Raw genomic sequence first — 14,549 nt, 5'->3', positions numbered from 1 at the left:
GGGAAGCGACAAATGATGATGACAATAATGATAATGATATGTGATGATGATGATGATGATGATGATGATGATGATGATGATGATGATGATGATGATGATGAAGATTGCATTATCTTACCTTAAATGCGGTGATAAATAAATAAATAATCCGATAAGGAAATGATAAACTAAATTCCGGAATGTCACCAATGATAAGCACACTTCCACTGAACACCCCCCCCCCCCCTTAATTAAATATATATCAGCAAATTGAATGAAGCGAGAGAGAGAAAAAAAAGCGGTTGTGACCAAGGTTGAAACAAAGAATGACGAATTAAATTCCGGAGTGTCAACAATGATAAGCACACTTTCACTTAATTAAATATATAACATATAAGTATTAAAATCCGGAATGTCAACAACGATAAGCACAATTTCATTTAATTAAATATATAAAATTAAAAAATCCAGCAAATTGAACGAAGCAGCGAGAGAAAACAAAGCGGTTGTGTCCAATGCCAGTTGAAATAAAGACTGATCAAAATTTGATTGACTACACACTACACACGGTACCTGTGTAACCAATACAATAGCCACGGTAGTGGTCAAGAGCCTCGTGCTTTGGTCAGTACTATAGTTACGTCATGAATACAACGAAACACAGACTGACGAAAATTTGTTTGCCGACGACACACGGTACCTAATCACGCATTCAATTTCCCCGCTTTGTGTAACGAATACGATAGCCTTAACCCCTACGGTCATCCTCCTCGTGCTTCGGCCAGTATTATAGTAGGGCTATGGTCCCGTCCCAATAGGTGCGGAAGATTTCTCTAAATTCTATATGTTACAGATTTGGGACAGGACTGTCCCAAGACAGTCCTGTCCTAGTGCGGAACAGGGTTTACACCCTCATAGCATTTTGTTTATTTATTTTTATGTAATTTTTGCTAACAACGCGTCTGTTCTGTCCCCGAAATGCCAATGTTTACTGTTTCCTCTATTATAATTTTAAGCTGCCAGTTTTCTGGAAATCCCGCATATCGTCAGTCTCTCCCTATTCTCGATTCATCCGATAACTGCTTACATCTTAAATACGATATATCATCCATAATTTTCATTTTACATTCCATCTTATTATCTCTTTCTTTTCCTGTAACAATCTAATTAAACTTTATGTATAGAATTATTATTATTGTATTGGGCGTTACTATTATTGTCTATTGTCTTGACTTACTTGTTATTAATACCATTAAGCTATAAGGGACCCTAAGGCTATTCTTAATCACCCCTAGATTAAACCTGAGCCGTTTGTGGTGTAGGTTGAGTGGCGCAGCTGGTAAAGAAAGCCATAACGCGCATACTAGTTCGACTCCAGACCATTGAGCTTATCGTTTGGACTCGAACCCACAATAAAAACCACAAAAACCACCACAACATTGAAAGCTGTAATTTAGACATAATGGATGATTCTGAACAAATTGCAACTTAATGATTAAAAAATGAAGTCATTATGATAGGCAAACCAAACAATCTAAAAAACATTAGCGACTTCCAACTTGACTTCAATGATTTAAAAATGAGAAACCTTGGAGTTGTTTTCGATGAAAATTTGTCGATGAACCAGCTGATCAGTGCTCTATGCAAAAAGTATGTATTTCGAGCTGTCAAAAATAAAATCAATTCGGAATATCTGACGACTAACGTTACAAAAAAGCTCACAGTTTCTCTAGTATAGTCTAAAATGGACTATTGCAACATACTTCTCTCTCGTCTGCCCGACCAGAGACTCAGAAAGCTAGTCTGTGCAAAATTCGGCTGTTAGAATTGTATTGATGAGAAGAAAAACTGACCACACCACTCCCCTTTTGGAAACTTTGCGCTGGCTTCCCCTCAAAACACGGATTGAATATAAAATTTGGACCAGTGTTTTTAATGCCTTGCCCCCCCCCCCCCCCACACACACTATCTTTCGGACCTGATTAAATGAAGTCAAATTCTCGCCTCTTAAGGAGGTCCAGCGACACCACATTGTTAATTGTACCAAATAAAAATTACAAAAACTTTCGGTGATCTCTCTTTTGAATTTTTTGGCCCAAAAGTCTGGGACGCTCTGCCCGGGCAGATCAGAGAAAAGCAAACAATGGAAACATTCAGAACACATATTAAAACATTCTTATCCGAAAAATACTTTTACTCTTATTTGATAATCACGTAATCTGTGTCATGCTAATTATGTTGTGTTGTATAATTCTATTATGATTCACTGGATTGTATTTTTATTGTTGAGATGCAATTGCATAGAAAGCGCTATACTAAATTAAATGCTATTATTATTATTATTATTATTATTATTATTATTATTATTATTATTATTATTATTATTATTATATATTATTATTATTATTATTATTATTATTTATTATTATTATTATTATTATTATTATTATTATTATTATTATTATTATTATTATATTATTATTATTATTATTATTTATTATTATTATTATTATTATATTATTATTATTATTATTATTATTTTATTATTATATTTTATTATTATTATTATTATTATTATTATTATTATTACTTTCAGTCTGGTTGATTCTATTTTGGTGGACACAAAGCCTTAGGCCGGATGTGTTTCCGTTTCAAGGAAATCCCGTGCAATCAGATTCGAAGTGAATGAATAACAGGTACCTACTTGGTTTCCTAGTTGTGACTACTTGACGTATGCCTCTTGGTTCCTGGCGTTGTGCCATGGCAACAAAAAAGAAAGGAGTCAACACATACTCAAAATTTCCATTTGTTTGCAAAAGATCTGATGCAATATTTGACCAGATTATTGGTTCGAATTCGAACAATGCCCAACAAGCAACTTTGGCCAATTCGGGACAAGGCACCAGCTATGCCTGTATGCTGAGGAGGAGAAAGAAGAGGTTTGTCCAGTCCTTGTTGAATATGATTTGATTGCATGCACAATGGAGTTTGAGTCCGAATACCCACGGGAGACTATTCAGACTCGAGTCCGAATTGTCACTTCGAAAGTTTTATTAAGGCCAACCTAGATCTAGGTCAATATCTGTATGAAATTTTAATTTAAGAGAAATCACAAGACTTTTGTTCAATTCAAAATGGATTTTTTTTTCTCATGAAAATAATGAAATGTTCTCAATATCAATGAAATGAAGAATGAGAATGTCAATACAAAATAAGGCCATTCCTTGTCGAGTGGACTGTGGTTTAAGTTTAATCTACACAAGAAAGAACATCAAATTCAAGGAATGACTTCCGTAGTTTCACAGCACGCCTACATAGATAGTGGATTTAAAAAAATAAATGATTACTGTGTTTCCCATCAGTTTCGATGTTGCCAGTGATGGGAAACATTCCCTGTTTCTTCATGTTATAGTATCTTTAATAATAATAATAATAATAATAGATCTTTATTGTCCATAAATATGGCAATTTGTCATTTAGTTACACTTGTTATAACGTTAAATGATAACTGTAACATTGAACAGATATTTCACTCCTACTTATTTAGTTAGGGTTGAAGGTTGGGAGGGTCTCCCCCCAACAATAAAAATAAATCCCCTCTTTAGGCGTGAAACTACAGAAGTCCTTCTAATCAAGCCAAATGTCTTAAATTTGGTAATCCTGCACAACTTTTATATCAAATTTCAATTACATTATTTGAAAGAAAATGAAAATTTTCTTTAGCCTTTGGATTTATAAAATTTTATTACAACAGTATTAACACGATTAAGCAGCTAAAGCTTCTCAAGCCTGATAAAAATTGATAAAAGCTAGAAACGAGCGCTTAAATGACCTACATAGTGTTGAAAGCGCAGTTAAACACCTAAAAACAAACAAACAATTTATTTACTTAATAGTAAAAGAAAGAGAAGAGTAATATTAGGTTTTTGAGGTTATCTGATCAGAGGGATGATTGGCGTACCATGATCACCAATGTCTGGCACAGACTTGGTACTTGAGATTTATTTAATAAAATGCACCCAAGTTCTTCCAGGGTGGATAATATATATAATAAATTAAGAAATGCAAATTTCTGTTCACAATTAGGAACTATAAGTAATTAGTGAAAAGTATTAACTAATTTTCAATTTAAATAACTGGATTTGAAAGCAATATAGCAAATAGACACATAAATAAATAAATGAATTTTTAAAAATATGAAATGTATCAAGTTTCTGTTTAATGGTCTTTGAATAGGAACCAGACTAGGGAGACCAATGTAATGACAATTGCAAGCCTGCTGCCAGCCATTGATGAAAAAGGATGCTCAAGTCAATATGATGGGTCCAACACAAATGTTTGTAAATCAAATAACTCTATTTTTTGAAAAATTCACTGTCACTCTCTTTCTCTGTTACACACACACAAACACACACACACACACACACACACACACACACACACACACACATCAACTCTAAAAAGTGAAGAAGGGACAAACATATTTCACAGTTGCATTTACTTGTAACATCAAGAAAACTTCATTGCTTGGTATCTTATGAATGAAAGGCTGGTCTATTACATTTATTTCCTCGCCAGATGTAGGCCCCCTCATTCAATCACTCCTGAATGGATAAAAATAAACTGATTCCAACCAGCTCCATTCACATATCAGCCAATTGCTATAGGATATTTTGATATAATGCTTTAACTTAAAATTATTTTAAATTTTTTACCCAAATAAATATTGATGATAGATTATCATTGTTGAGGTTTTAATGTTTTGTTTCTTTTAGAAAACATGCAGTGACACATCTTGTGACAAAAAGACATTAAAGAGGCGGACCAGAAAGACTCACAAAAAAAAACTGAAAGATGGAAATGAAGAAGAGAGAGAAACTGTGACATCAGAAGAGGTCAGTGCTGAACTTTTTGTTGAAGATATCGATTACAAATCAGGATGGAATGGAAAAAAAACAAGATCAAAAAGAAATGGGCTAAAGAAGAAATCGGTGCAGGCTTGTCAAAGACTTGAAGACACAAATGTAAACAAGGGCAGTTCAAAGGATCTCAATTCATCTATTGAAATTGCAAGGGATGGAACATGTAGGTTTATCTAATTTGTAGTTTTAAAATGTTTATACTTGTCAAAAATGAAATCTACTCAGACTAATAATGATAAAGGTTTTTACAGATATGGTTTTATTTATCATTATTATAAATATGTCACTAAGTGGACAACTTAAAAAAAAAAAAAAAAAAATTCATGCAAAATCAAAGTTCTTATTTTCCAATTAATGTTTCTGTCTGCGTAATGTTACCACAATGTGCTCTTGTGGTATGACACTCAAGTTTGGATCAGAAGGGCCTGGGTTTGAGTTCTGCTATGAGCAGCGCATAGTTGAGTCCTTGGATAAGGCTCTTTACTCACATTCTCTCATCATACTCAAGTCTAAAATAAAAATGGTCACCTTGTTGATAACATTGTCTCTGTCAGAAAAAATATTGTAATACTACTTAACAAGTTTCATGTCTTGCCCTACCTGTTAAAGTGTTGCTGTTGGGTATAGACCCTTGCAAACTGCTTTGAGCACGTCCAGTGGGTATTGAGCTATATAAATACTTAGATTTTTGTGTGTTTTATAAAATTTGTTTGCTCACATTCACAATTTTCATTCACAATTTACACTGCAAATCAAGCTAATCATATTGAATTTTTTCAATTTACTGAAAACCAGCCGAGTTCACCAGCTGAATATTTTAAAACACAAAAGTAAAGCAGATAATTTTAAAATCATCAGCCCCAGTGAAATCAATTTTAAACATGTTTCACATTTTTAATTGTATGAATCAATTTGATGAAAATTGATAATATTTCCAATTAAAATTAAAATTCACTTCCATTTAAAACAAACATTTTCTTCCTTTATATACTCCCTGAGAAGACACACATGCAGCAAGTTCATTCACACTTGGAGAGTCGTCCCCTATTTTTGCAATTGAGGATACAAGGAAATTGTCATCAGAGGAGGATTCTCAATTATCTGGATATGATAGTTTGTTAGGTACAATACTTCTCGTGTTTCAACATTTATTCACTTAATTGTATCGACATGACCATCTCTAATGACATATAGTTGTGATCTAAATTTAATTTGTTTCAAATTCATTTAAATTTCCACAACTCCTCCTATGGTGGGCAGGAGGTCACGCTGTGCCTTCTATCCCCTTATATCTGCTTTCCGAGTTGCTTCTGGAATGGGATTACTTAGTTTTGTGCCAGGCCTGGCCGGAGTCCTTGACTGGGAGGGTAACAGTTTAATGTATAGTTATAGTTTTGAGAGATGATATTTTTTCCTTGTGAATCATCTCTCTAAGTACATTGATGGTATACACTTGGAATCTACATCTGTTCCCTATTTGAACCAATTCCCCTTTCTCTTACTTTTTCTTGGGAGTTTTGATTGTAAATCTAGATTATTTTGACTATTCTATTTTCTTCTTTTTACCGGCGCTGATATGACCCAAATGTGTTGCAAGCTCCGTAAAACCCTTTAAAAAAAACAAAAAACAAAAAAAATAAACAAATTCCCACAACTGAAATTTGTATAATCAACCACCAACAGCAATTTCAAATCTTGTTGTCTCGATAGTATTGTCTTTACACATTTTATATCATTTGTAAACATTTGAGTGTATTCTTCTTAGTGGGGACATGTACTTGTGTCTGGATGAGACTTTTAGGTGATCTTAAACTAAGTACTTTGATAGTGTGCTTTTGGAATCCACCTCTGTTTCCTATCTGAACCAATTCCCCTTTGTCTTACCTTTTCGTGGGTGCTTTAATTGTAATTCTAGAACTTTTTAATATCTCATGGAGATCAAAAGGTTTCTAATATAACTATAAACAAACTTATTCTGTTCAGTCTTTATTCAATCTTCAGCAAAATGCTGCACTGACATTTTGCTTGCAAAGTTTGTTAGACATTGAATTTCCAGCTGTAATTTCTCATTTCAGCAAGGAAAGCCCTCAGTTACCTGTGAGTGGCACATCTCAAATTTTTCAGCTATTTGAATTATGTCAACTGATCATTATTTGTGTGATCTTGATTTTAGTGGACAGTTACAGTTGTTTTTTATCTTGGATTCTCTGGTTTCATTTGAAAATATACAAGCCAGTTATATGAGATTTCCTTGCTCTTTCAGGTGGCAATGCACATAGTTTCCACCTTATTTCTGCGATTTCTATTTTTGACACTGTGGAATGATGTTTCTTTTCATGTTTTTATTCTATATCACTCTTTTGTTGCAAACTCAGAATATTGTTCTTGATTATTTTATAGACTGCACCCAGTATTTTTGTGGATTAAAGAAAATTCTCAATAAAGCCCAGGTGATGTAATAGATGCAACACTATATATTTTTATGACATTGCAAACGTTTTAGTCATATTTTATTCTCAATTGCCTTCTTTTTTTTCCCTTAAAAAAAAATGGTGCTCGTATTTAAAATTATCATTTTATTCAAGCCCAGTTAAGATATGATAACGATGCTCCATCTTATTTACCTCCAACAAGCAAGCCAATTTGGTGTTTATCATTTCTTTCTAGTATAATGGACAGTCCACAGTTTTACATATAAACACAATACTAATTTTAAAGAAAATATGTCTCCCCACCCTCCCAAAAAAGTCCTACTCACGTGCTGACTTATTGATAAAAGGGTCATAATATTGAAATTCGGCTATTAGTAAATGCAGGTAAGAAGTCTTCAGGAGTTAGTGATGCATATATTTCCAAAATCGTCAAGAATGTGTGTGTGAGAGAGAAGGAGGGGGGGGGGGGGAGCTGTGTCAAAAAATAAACAAAACACATTGAATCAGCACTAACAACCAGTCACAATAGTTGAAAAGAATTTTCGTTCCATTTGAACTAGAATTATATTCTTCATTATAATTATCATAATCACTGTCATCATTGTACCCTCACGTACTTCCTGAGTCTCTGTCACAATCTCTTCATGCTCTCTGTGAAAACAACTTTCGATTTTCATTGACCCGTTCATTTTCCACATCAACCCCATATCAAATACATTCAGCCATCAAATCACTATCATAGACATCCTCTTTGCTATTGATGACATGCTTAAATAAAATAAAAACTTGCTCAATAGACTGTTGACGAATTAAATAAGACCAGTTTTCCCGCCCCTCCCCTCCCCTCTCAAAATTGACGCCTGGATGGGGGTTTTGACCTCCCATTATAGGCAGGGAGGCACTTACTGTGTCTTCTATCCCCCTTTATCTGTTTTCCAACATGCTTTCTGTCTTGGAATGAGATTACTTGGTTTTAGTCCAGGCCCTGGCTGGATACCCTAGCTGGGAGGGAAACATTCAGATGTATAGTTAGAGTTTTGGGAGATGATATTTTTTTCCTTGTAAATCATTTCTCTGTTATGCACTGTATTTTTTAGTTTGAATATTGTATATGATTTGTAAACATTTGTGTGTATCCCTCTTAGTTGGGACCTGGGTTTATGTCTGGATGAGACTTTTAGGGAATCTCAAACTAAGTACTTTGATAGCGTGCTCTTGGAATCTACATCTGTATCCTATGTGAACAAATTCCTTTGTCTTACCTTTTCTTGGGTGCTTTAATTTTAATTCTAGAACATTTTACTATCCCATTTTCTTCCTTTTTACTGGCGCTGATATGACCTTAATGAGTTGCGAGCGCTGTAAAACCCTTAACAATAACAAACAAAATTGGCGCAAAATGGGAGGGTACTTACTGTGTCTTCTATTCCCCTATATCTGTTTTCCAACATGCTTTCTGTCTTCATCTTGAAATGAGATTACTTGGTTTTGTCCTGGCCCTGGCCGGATACACTGGCTGGGAGGGAAACAGTCAAATGTATAGTCAGTTTTGGGAGATATCTTTTCTTTTGTAAATCATCTCTGTTATGCATTGTATTATTTTTTTTGTTTTACATATATATGATTTTTAAATATTTGAGTGTGTTCCTCTTAGTGGGAACCTGTGTTTGTGTCAGGATGTGACAACTAGGTGATCTCAAACTAAGTACACTGATAGTTTGCTCTTGGGATCTACAACTGTTCCGTATTTGAACCAATTTCCCTGTCTTACTTTTTCATGGATACATAGAACTTTTGACTATCACGTTTTCTTCCTTTTTACTGGCGCTGATATGACCTTAATGTGTTGCAAGCACCGTTAAACCCTTAAAAACAAACAAAACAAAACGATGGATTGTTTTAAAGATAGAAATAATGTTTTTTTTTATAAAAGTATATAGTAATTTCTTACTGCGGCTACTCGTCATTAGAAATAGGGCCTCCCTGGCTATGCAAATTGGCCATCTACGCTGAAGATACTAAGAAGATGCAGCTTTCAAGAAACCGCCTCAACAATTTCAGGTTTTAATTTTATCTTCAGCCAGCGATTACAACGAGATTCCAACCCCCATCACTCATACTGAGGAATCCACTATGTATACATCTACATATGTCACAGCATCTACTCAAGGAATTCGTGAGTAGTATAGTTCTATTATTCTCTTTATTCTATTTAATCCAAATTTCATAATCTATGAATTTCAAGCATCTACATCACTACAACATTAAATTTAAATTGATCTGAGACAATGTCACATTTTGACAATCATCTCTCAAATTTTGTCAACCAGGTAAGGTATTCTTTTGCCACTACCCTGACCATGAGTTTATTCTTGAAAGAATTAATTAAAAAAACCCAATTCCATGTCCTCGCCTTTCACAACTTTTTGATTCATTCTATCCAAAGGGTACAAGCAATTGTTACCCTCTGTAAATGGAAAGTAAATTGTTGATCAAATTTTGCACTGAGTTACTACAGCGAAATTTGCGTTCAACGAGGTCTTTGGGACTGGACCTCTGATGGCAACCTCTTATTGAATGCAACTATGGGATAACTAATGCAGCGCTATGAAAATCGTTATTTTAATTACCTCCCTTCAGATAGGCAGGGAGGTACTTATTATGGAGTTATAGTTACACGCTGAAGCAGACCGACCGATCGACTTACTGAACACGTGTTCAATTTTTTCTCACGTCCTCTCGTCTAATCTCGTCACTCCGGAATAGTAAGAGGAGGCGGAGCTTATATGATATAACGCAATGAAAGTTCTGTCCGATGACGGGTGGGGGGATATCACCTCTATCCTCTCTCCAAAACTTACCTTATTATATGAGATCTTGAGATTCTTATCCAATCATCGATTGCTCGTTTGACAGTTCGCTTGTGAACAGTTAGGTGATCATCTCTTGATTTATGGGCAGGCGGCTTTGCTTAAAGGCGGTGAGTGTTGTATACATCAAAGAGTACCGCTGACCGATGGGTAAATAGTGGTTGTGTAACCCAAAAGCCCTGCTGACTCGACTGCAAGGTCTTGTATGTAATAGTTGCATCACCATCTCAACGCTCAGGAATTAATTAGTGAGGCAGGACTCTCAGTATATATATATATATATATATATATATATATATATATATATATATATATATATATATATATATATATATATATATATTAAAAAAACAAACAACGCTTTTGAATCACACGAGATACATCAGTGTGCTCGTCGCATTGAGAATTGAAAAATGAGATATAAATCGAGAAAATCGACCGGAAAATAAAGAAACTATCATTAAATTTTTAAAAATTGAGCAATTTTTTTTCAAAATCAATCTACTAGAAAAATTATTTATTTCTAAACCTATTTTTGTGAAACAAAGATACATGTTCTCCTTTTTGCAAGCTGATTCAAATAATGTGGTTTTCAAATTTATCGTATACGTAATCATTTGGAAGCTACAGAGAAAGGTGTTTTTGTGTAATCCCTTTCACACACACGCGCACACACACACACACACACATACACACAAATATATACAAACAATACACTTACAATACACATCCCTGGTCATCTATTGCCTATATTATTAATGTTAATGTATACGTCCCATGCTGATTGTCACTACCCCACCCCCCAACCATTTCCACCATCCAAGTACCAGCGGCCTTTTCTCTTTGATTTCGTATCATGGTCTACCCGAAGTCCAACACCTCCGTTGTTTGTGGGTCAAACCCCCCCCCCCCCCCATTCCCCACCTTCCCCCGTAATCAATTTATAATTTTCTCTCCGTATAGAGCGCTACATGCACAATTCTATACTATTGAATGACACTGACCTTGCCCCTCCCCTAACACATGGTAAGGGGAGGCCTGAGGTAGTCTCCATTCTTTCCTTCTCCGTTTCTTGTCAGTTGAAGCCAACCGCAAACCAAGCTATCCTCTATCACGTGACCTTAGATCCGTTGCTGCATACCGCTTGAGAGTCTTCACTATCCAGATCTCGTTCATGGTGCCATGATGACCAGTTCATCCAGCCCATTCCACTCCGAGATAGTTCTAATGAAGAAAGAATTTCTGTAGTTTTGTGTTCTTGTCTGTGGGATTTTGAAGCAGTTCGAATTGTTTGTGGCGTATCTGTCAATGGGGTTTTTGGTTATGTGGTTCGCGAAAGTGAGTGCTCAGATTTTTCTTTTGTTTGGTCGTGGCGTGAAAAAGGAGTCTGCCTTTATTGATGGTATTTGATCTGTTATTATCTTGAACATGAATGACAGACGGGTTTCTTTTCTTCTTTGTTGGAGGCTGATGAGATTTCTTTCTTCTAACATATTTGTCATGCATCCTGGAGTTCTGCTCTTATAGTTCCCAGTTATGAACCGGGCGCCTTGTATAACCGGACTCTCAAGTTTTTGAATATCCTCTTTCAGGTAGGGGTCCCAGGCAACTGCTCCGTATTCCAATTGTGATCTCACAAGTGCGAGGTAGGCATTTTGTTTGCATGACATTGGGGCGTGGCTAAGATTTCGGCGGAGAAACGCGAGGGTGCAGCTTGCCTTTTGGGTTATTTTGTTAATGTGTTTCCCCCATTTCAAGTCCTTTGAGAAGGTGATGCCAAGGTATGGGTTATCGTCGACTTGTTTCAGGACGGTGTTGTTTAACTTGTAAGTCTCATTGTACTTTTTAGCTGTGCTGAGGATGTAGCATTTGTTTGCGTTAAATTTCATTCCCCAATCATTAGCCCACTGTTCGAGACTATTCAAGTCCTCTTGTAGCAATTTTTGATAATTTGCAGATTTGCAGATATTAGACAGTCATCGGCGAATAACCTAATCTGAGATTTTACTCCTAGAGGTAGGTCATTGATGAAACAGAGAAATAGTATGGGTCCTAGCACCGTTCCCTGTGGCACTCCTGATATGACTGGACATTCATCCGATGACGTGCCGTCTAGGACTACTTTCATGGTACGTTTTGTGAGGAAATTACAAAGCCATGTGTGTAAAGGGCCACGAATTCCGTAATTTTCTAGTTTCTGCAGGAGTTTTTGGTGGGCACAGTATCAAATGCTTTGGAAAAGTCGAGGATGCCGATGTCTGCCTGAGTGTTGGCAGTCTGGAGTCTCAACAGGTCGTTTACAGTTATTAGGAGTTGGCTTTCACATGAGTATCCTTTGCGAAACCCGTGGTTCAGGTCAGTTAGGATGTCATTGTTCTCAAAGTGGTTCATCATGTTCTTACAGATTATATGTTCTAATAGTTTGGATATTACAGACGTCAGTGAGATTGGACGGTAGTTCTCTGCTTTATTTTTGTTGCCTTTTTTTAATACAGGTGCGATGTTTGCCTTCAGCCAGTCATTAGGGAGCATCCCGGTGTCGACCGATTTTTGGAAAATTATGCATAATGAGGGGGCCAAACTCTCAGCACACTTCTTTAGTACTGTGTTGGGGATGTTATCTGGACCTGACGCCTTAGATGGATCGACGTTTTTCAGCAACTTTTCAACTCCTGAGATGTTTATGTTGATATTAGTAAGAGATTGGTCACACCTATGTGATGTCGGTGGGGTGGTTGTATCGTGTGGATCATGAGGGGTAAAGACAGATTTAAATTGATCCAAGAGGATCGTTGCTATCCTTCCCCTTAATGTACAGGGTTTCATTTTCTTTCAATGGGGCTACACCAATGGAATCGTTTTTATTGCTTTTTATGTAGTTCCAAAATGGCTTGGTATTCTTTGTTTCAAGTCCTTTTTCTATGACATTGTTAATGTGCGTCCATTCTGCTTGCCTTATTTCACGCCTACTTTGACGCTGCAACGATTTGTATGTATCCCAGGTTCTGCTCAGTTTAGCCCGCTTGAATGCTTTTGCTTTGCGTCTTAGTAGTGCTCGTATTTTCCTGTTCATCCACGGCGGCGTTCTTGTATTTTTATGTACTTTTTGGGGAATTGACTCCATGATTGCACTGAGTAGGCAGGACTGAAAATGGCTCCACATTTCATTTACATCCATACCGTTTTTGTGTTGTTCTGTGATCTCGGATGACAGTCCCTCGATTCGTTTTCGTAGTGCGGCCCAGTTGGCCTTTTTGAAAAGGTATCGTGTTTTGGGGGGTTGGTTCATATAATTGGGGTTTAGTGTAGTTTCAGTAACAACGCAGGCATGATCTGATATTCCTGGTTGTGATGTTGTTGAATGGATCAGTGATGGATTGGATATGAAAACAAGATCTAAAATATTGTCACCGCGTGTGCATTTTTCGTGAATTTGTGTGAGGTGCGCTCCTGCTGTAATGCCGATGAGGCTTTGTTGTATTGCATGTTGTGGGCAGACAGATAACGTTTTTGAACCGTCCCAGTTTATATCAGGACAGTTAAGTCTCCTGTTAGAATCATTTGGTTTGGAGTTTTTTCTGAGTTGATTATTTCAAGCGATTTTTGAAGTTCTACGATGTCAGTTTCGTTTCGATGGGGCATGTAGAACGATCCAACAAGGATGTTTTTATGGCCTTGGATTTTAACGCTTACCCAAATTATCTCACAGTCAGTTTTGAACTTTGTTTGCTCACAGCCTGTGAGCCTTCTATCAACGAGTATGAATACTCCACCTCCCGGTCGCCTGGTCTCATCGTCTTCATTTTCACTTCCTTCATCTTCTGCCTCTTCTCTAGGTAGTTTTCTGTCATTTATCTCGTATTCTTTGGGGAAGATTTCACATGACTTAATATTGTCATTTAGCCACGACTCTTGTCCACAGACAATGTCTGGTTCATGTTTGTCAATGAGTGCACAGAATTCAGCTCTTTTGTGTACAATGCTGCGACAGTTCACTGTTAGAATTTTTAGATTGTTATTAGTAGAATTTAAATTATTGCATTTTAATTTGACTGAGTTGTTTTTGATGTTTTCTTTGGCTTCTATTTGTTTTTGCTTTTGTTTCCTTCCACCTTTATTTCCTCTTTTTGTTATTTTACTGTATGCCTTGAATAATTTAATAGATCTCAAAAGGTTCACTATTTCTAAATTCGGTGTATTATTAATTGTGTGTCGTATTGTACATAGGTGTTGGGGTGAATAGTTGTAACAATAATTAGGTGTTGTCATTCTCGGTGTTCATCGTCGACCGTTGTAATATGATTAAAATAGCACACTGTTTTTTTCCTTAAAATCATAAAACGTAA

The 14,549-nt window shown here is 36.1% G+C and overlaps 2 protein-coding genes across 5 annotated transcripts in view; one reads left to right on the top strand and one right to left on the bottom strand.

The window, feature by feature from the left end:
• Window positions 1-208, bottom strand: part of LOC144956964 (GDP-D-glucose phosphorylase 1-like) — a 60,341-nt gene extending 60,133 nt beyond the window's left edge. Inside the window, exon 1 of the mRNA XM_078887924.1 lies at window positions 119-208. The gene's annotated coding sequence lies outside the window, so the exon portion shown is untranslated. The remainder of the gene's footprint in view (window positions 1-118) is intronic.
• Window positions 209-2,640: 2,432 nt separating this feature from the next.
• The window catches only part of LOC144956948 (uncharacterized), a 64,963-nt gene continuing 53,054 nt past the window's right edge, over window positions 2,641-14,549 (top strand). For 3 of the 4 annotated variants that reach the window (XM_078887804.1, XM_078887796.1, XM_078887811.1), the window contains exons 1-5: window positions 2,641-2,918; window positions 4,216-4,315; window positions 4,755-5,064; window positions 5,904-6,023; window positions 9,414-9,509. In XM_078887804.1, coding sequence (XP_078743930.1) covers window positions 2,713-2,918; window positions 4,216-4,315; window positions 4,755-5,064; window positions 5,904-6,023; window positions 9,414-9,509 — 832 coding nt within the window. In that variant the 5' untranslated portion in view covers window positions 2,641-2,712. The remainder of the gene's footprint in view (window positions 2,919-4,215; window positions 4,316-4,754; window positions 5,065-5,903; window positions 6,024-9,413; window positions 9,510-14,549) is intronic. The other variant, XM_078887822.1, reaches the window with a different exon arrangement.

Source organism: Berghia stephanieae, chromosome 1, assembly GCF_034508935.2.
Source record: "Berghia stephanieae isolate SIO BIC M18660-M18661 chromosome 1, UCSD_Bste_1.3, whole genome shotgun sequence".
Taxonomy (NCBI): Eukaryota; Metazoa; Mollusca; class Gastropoda; order Nudibranchia; family Aeolidiidae; genus Berghia; species Berghia stephanieae.
The sequence above is the reverse complement of the archived record's forward strand: the minus strand, read 5'-3'. Positions and strand labels throughout refer to the sequence as shown.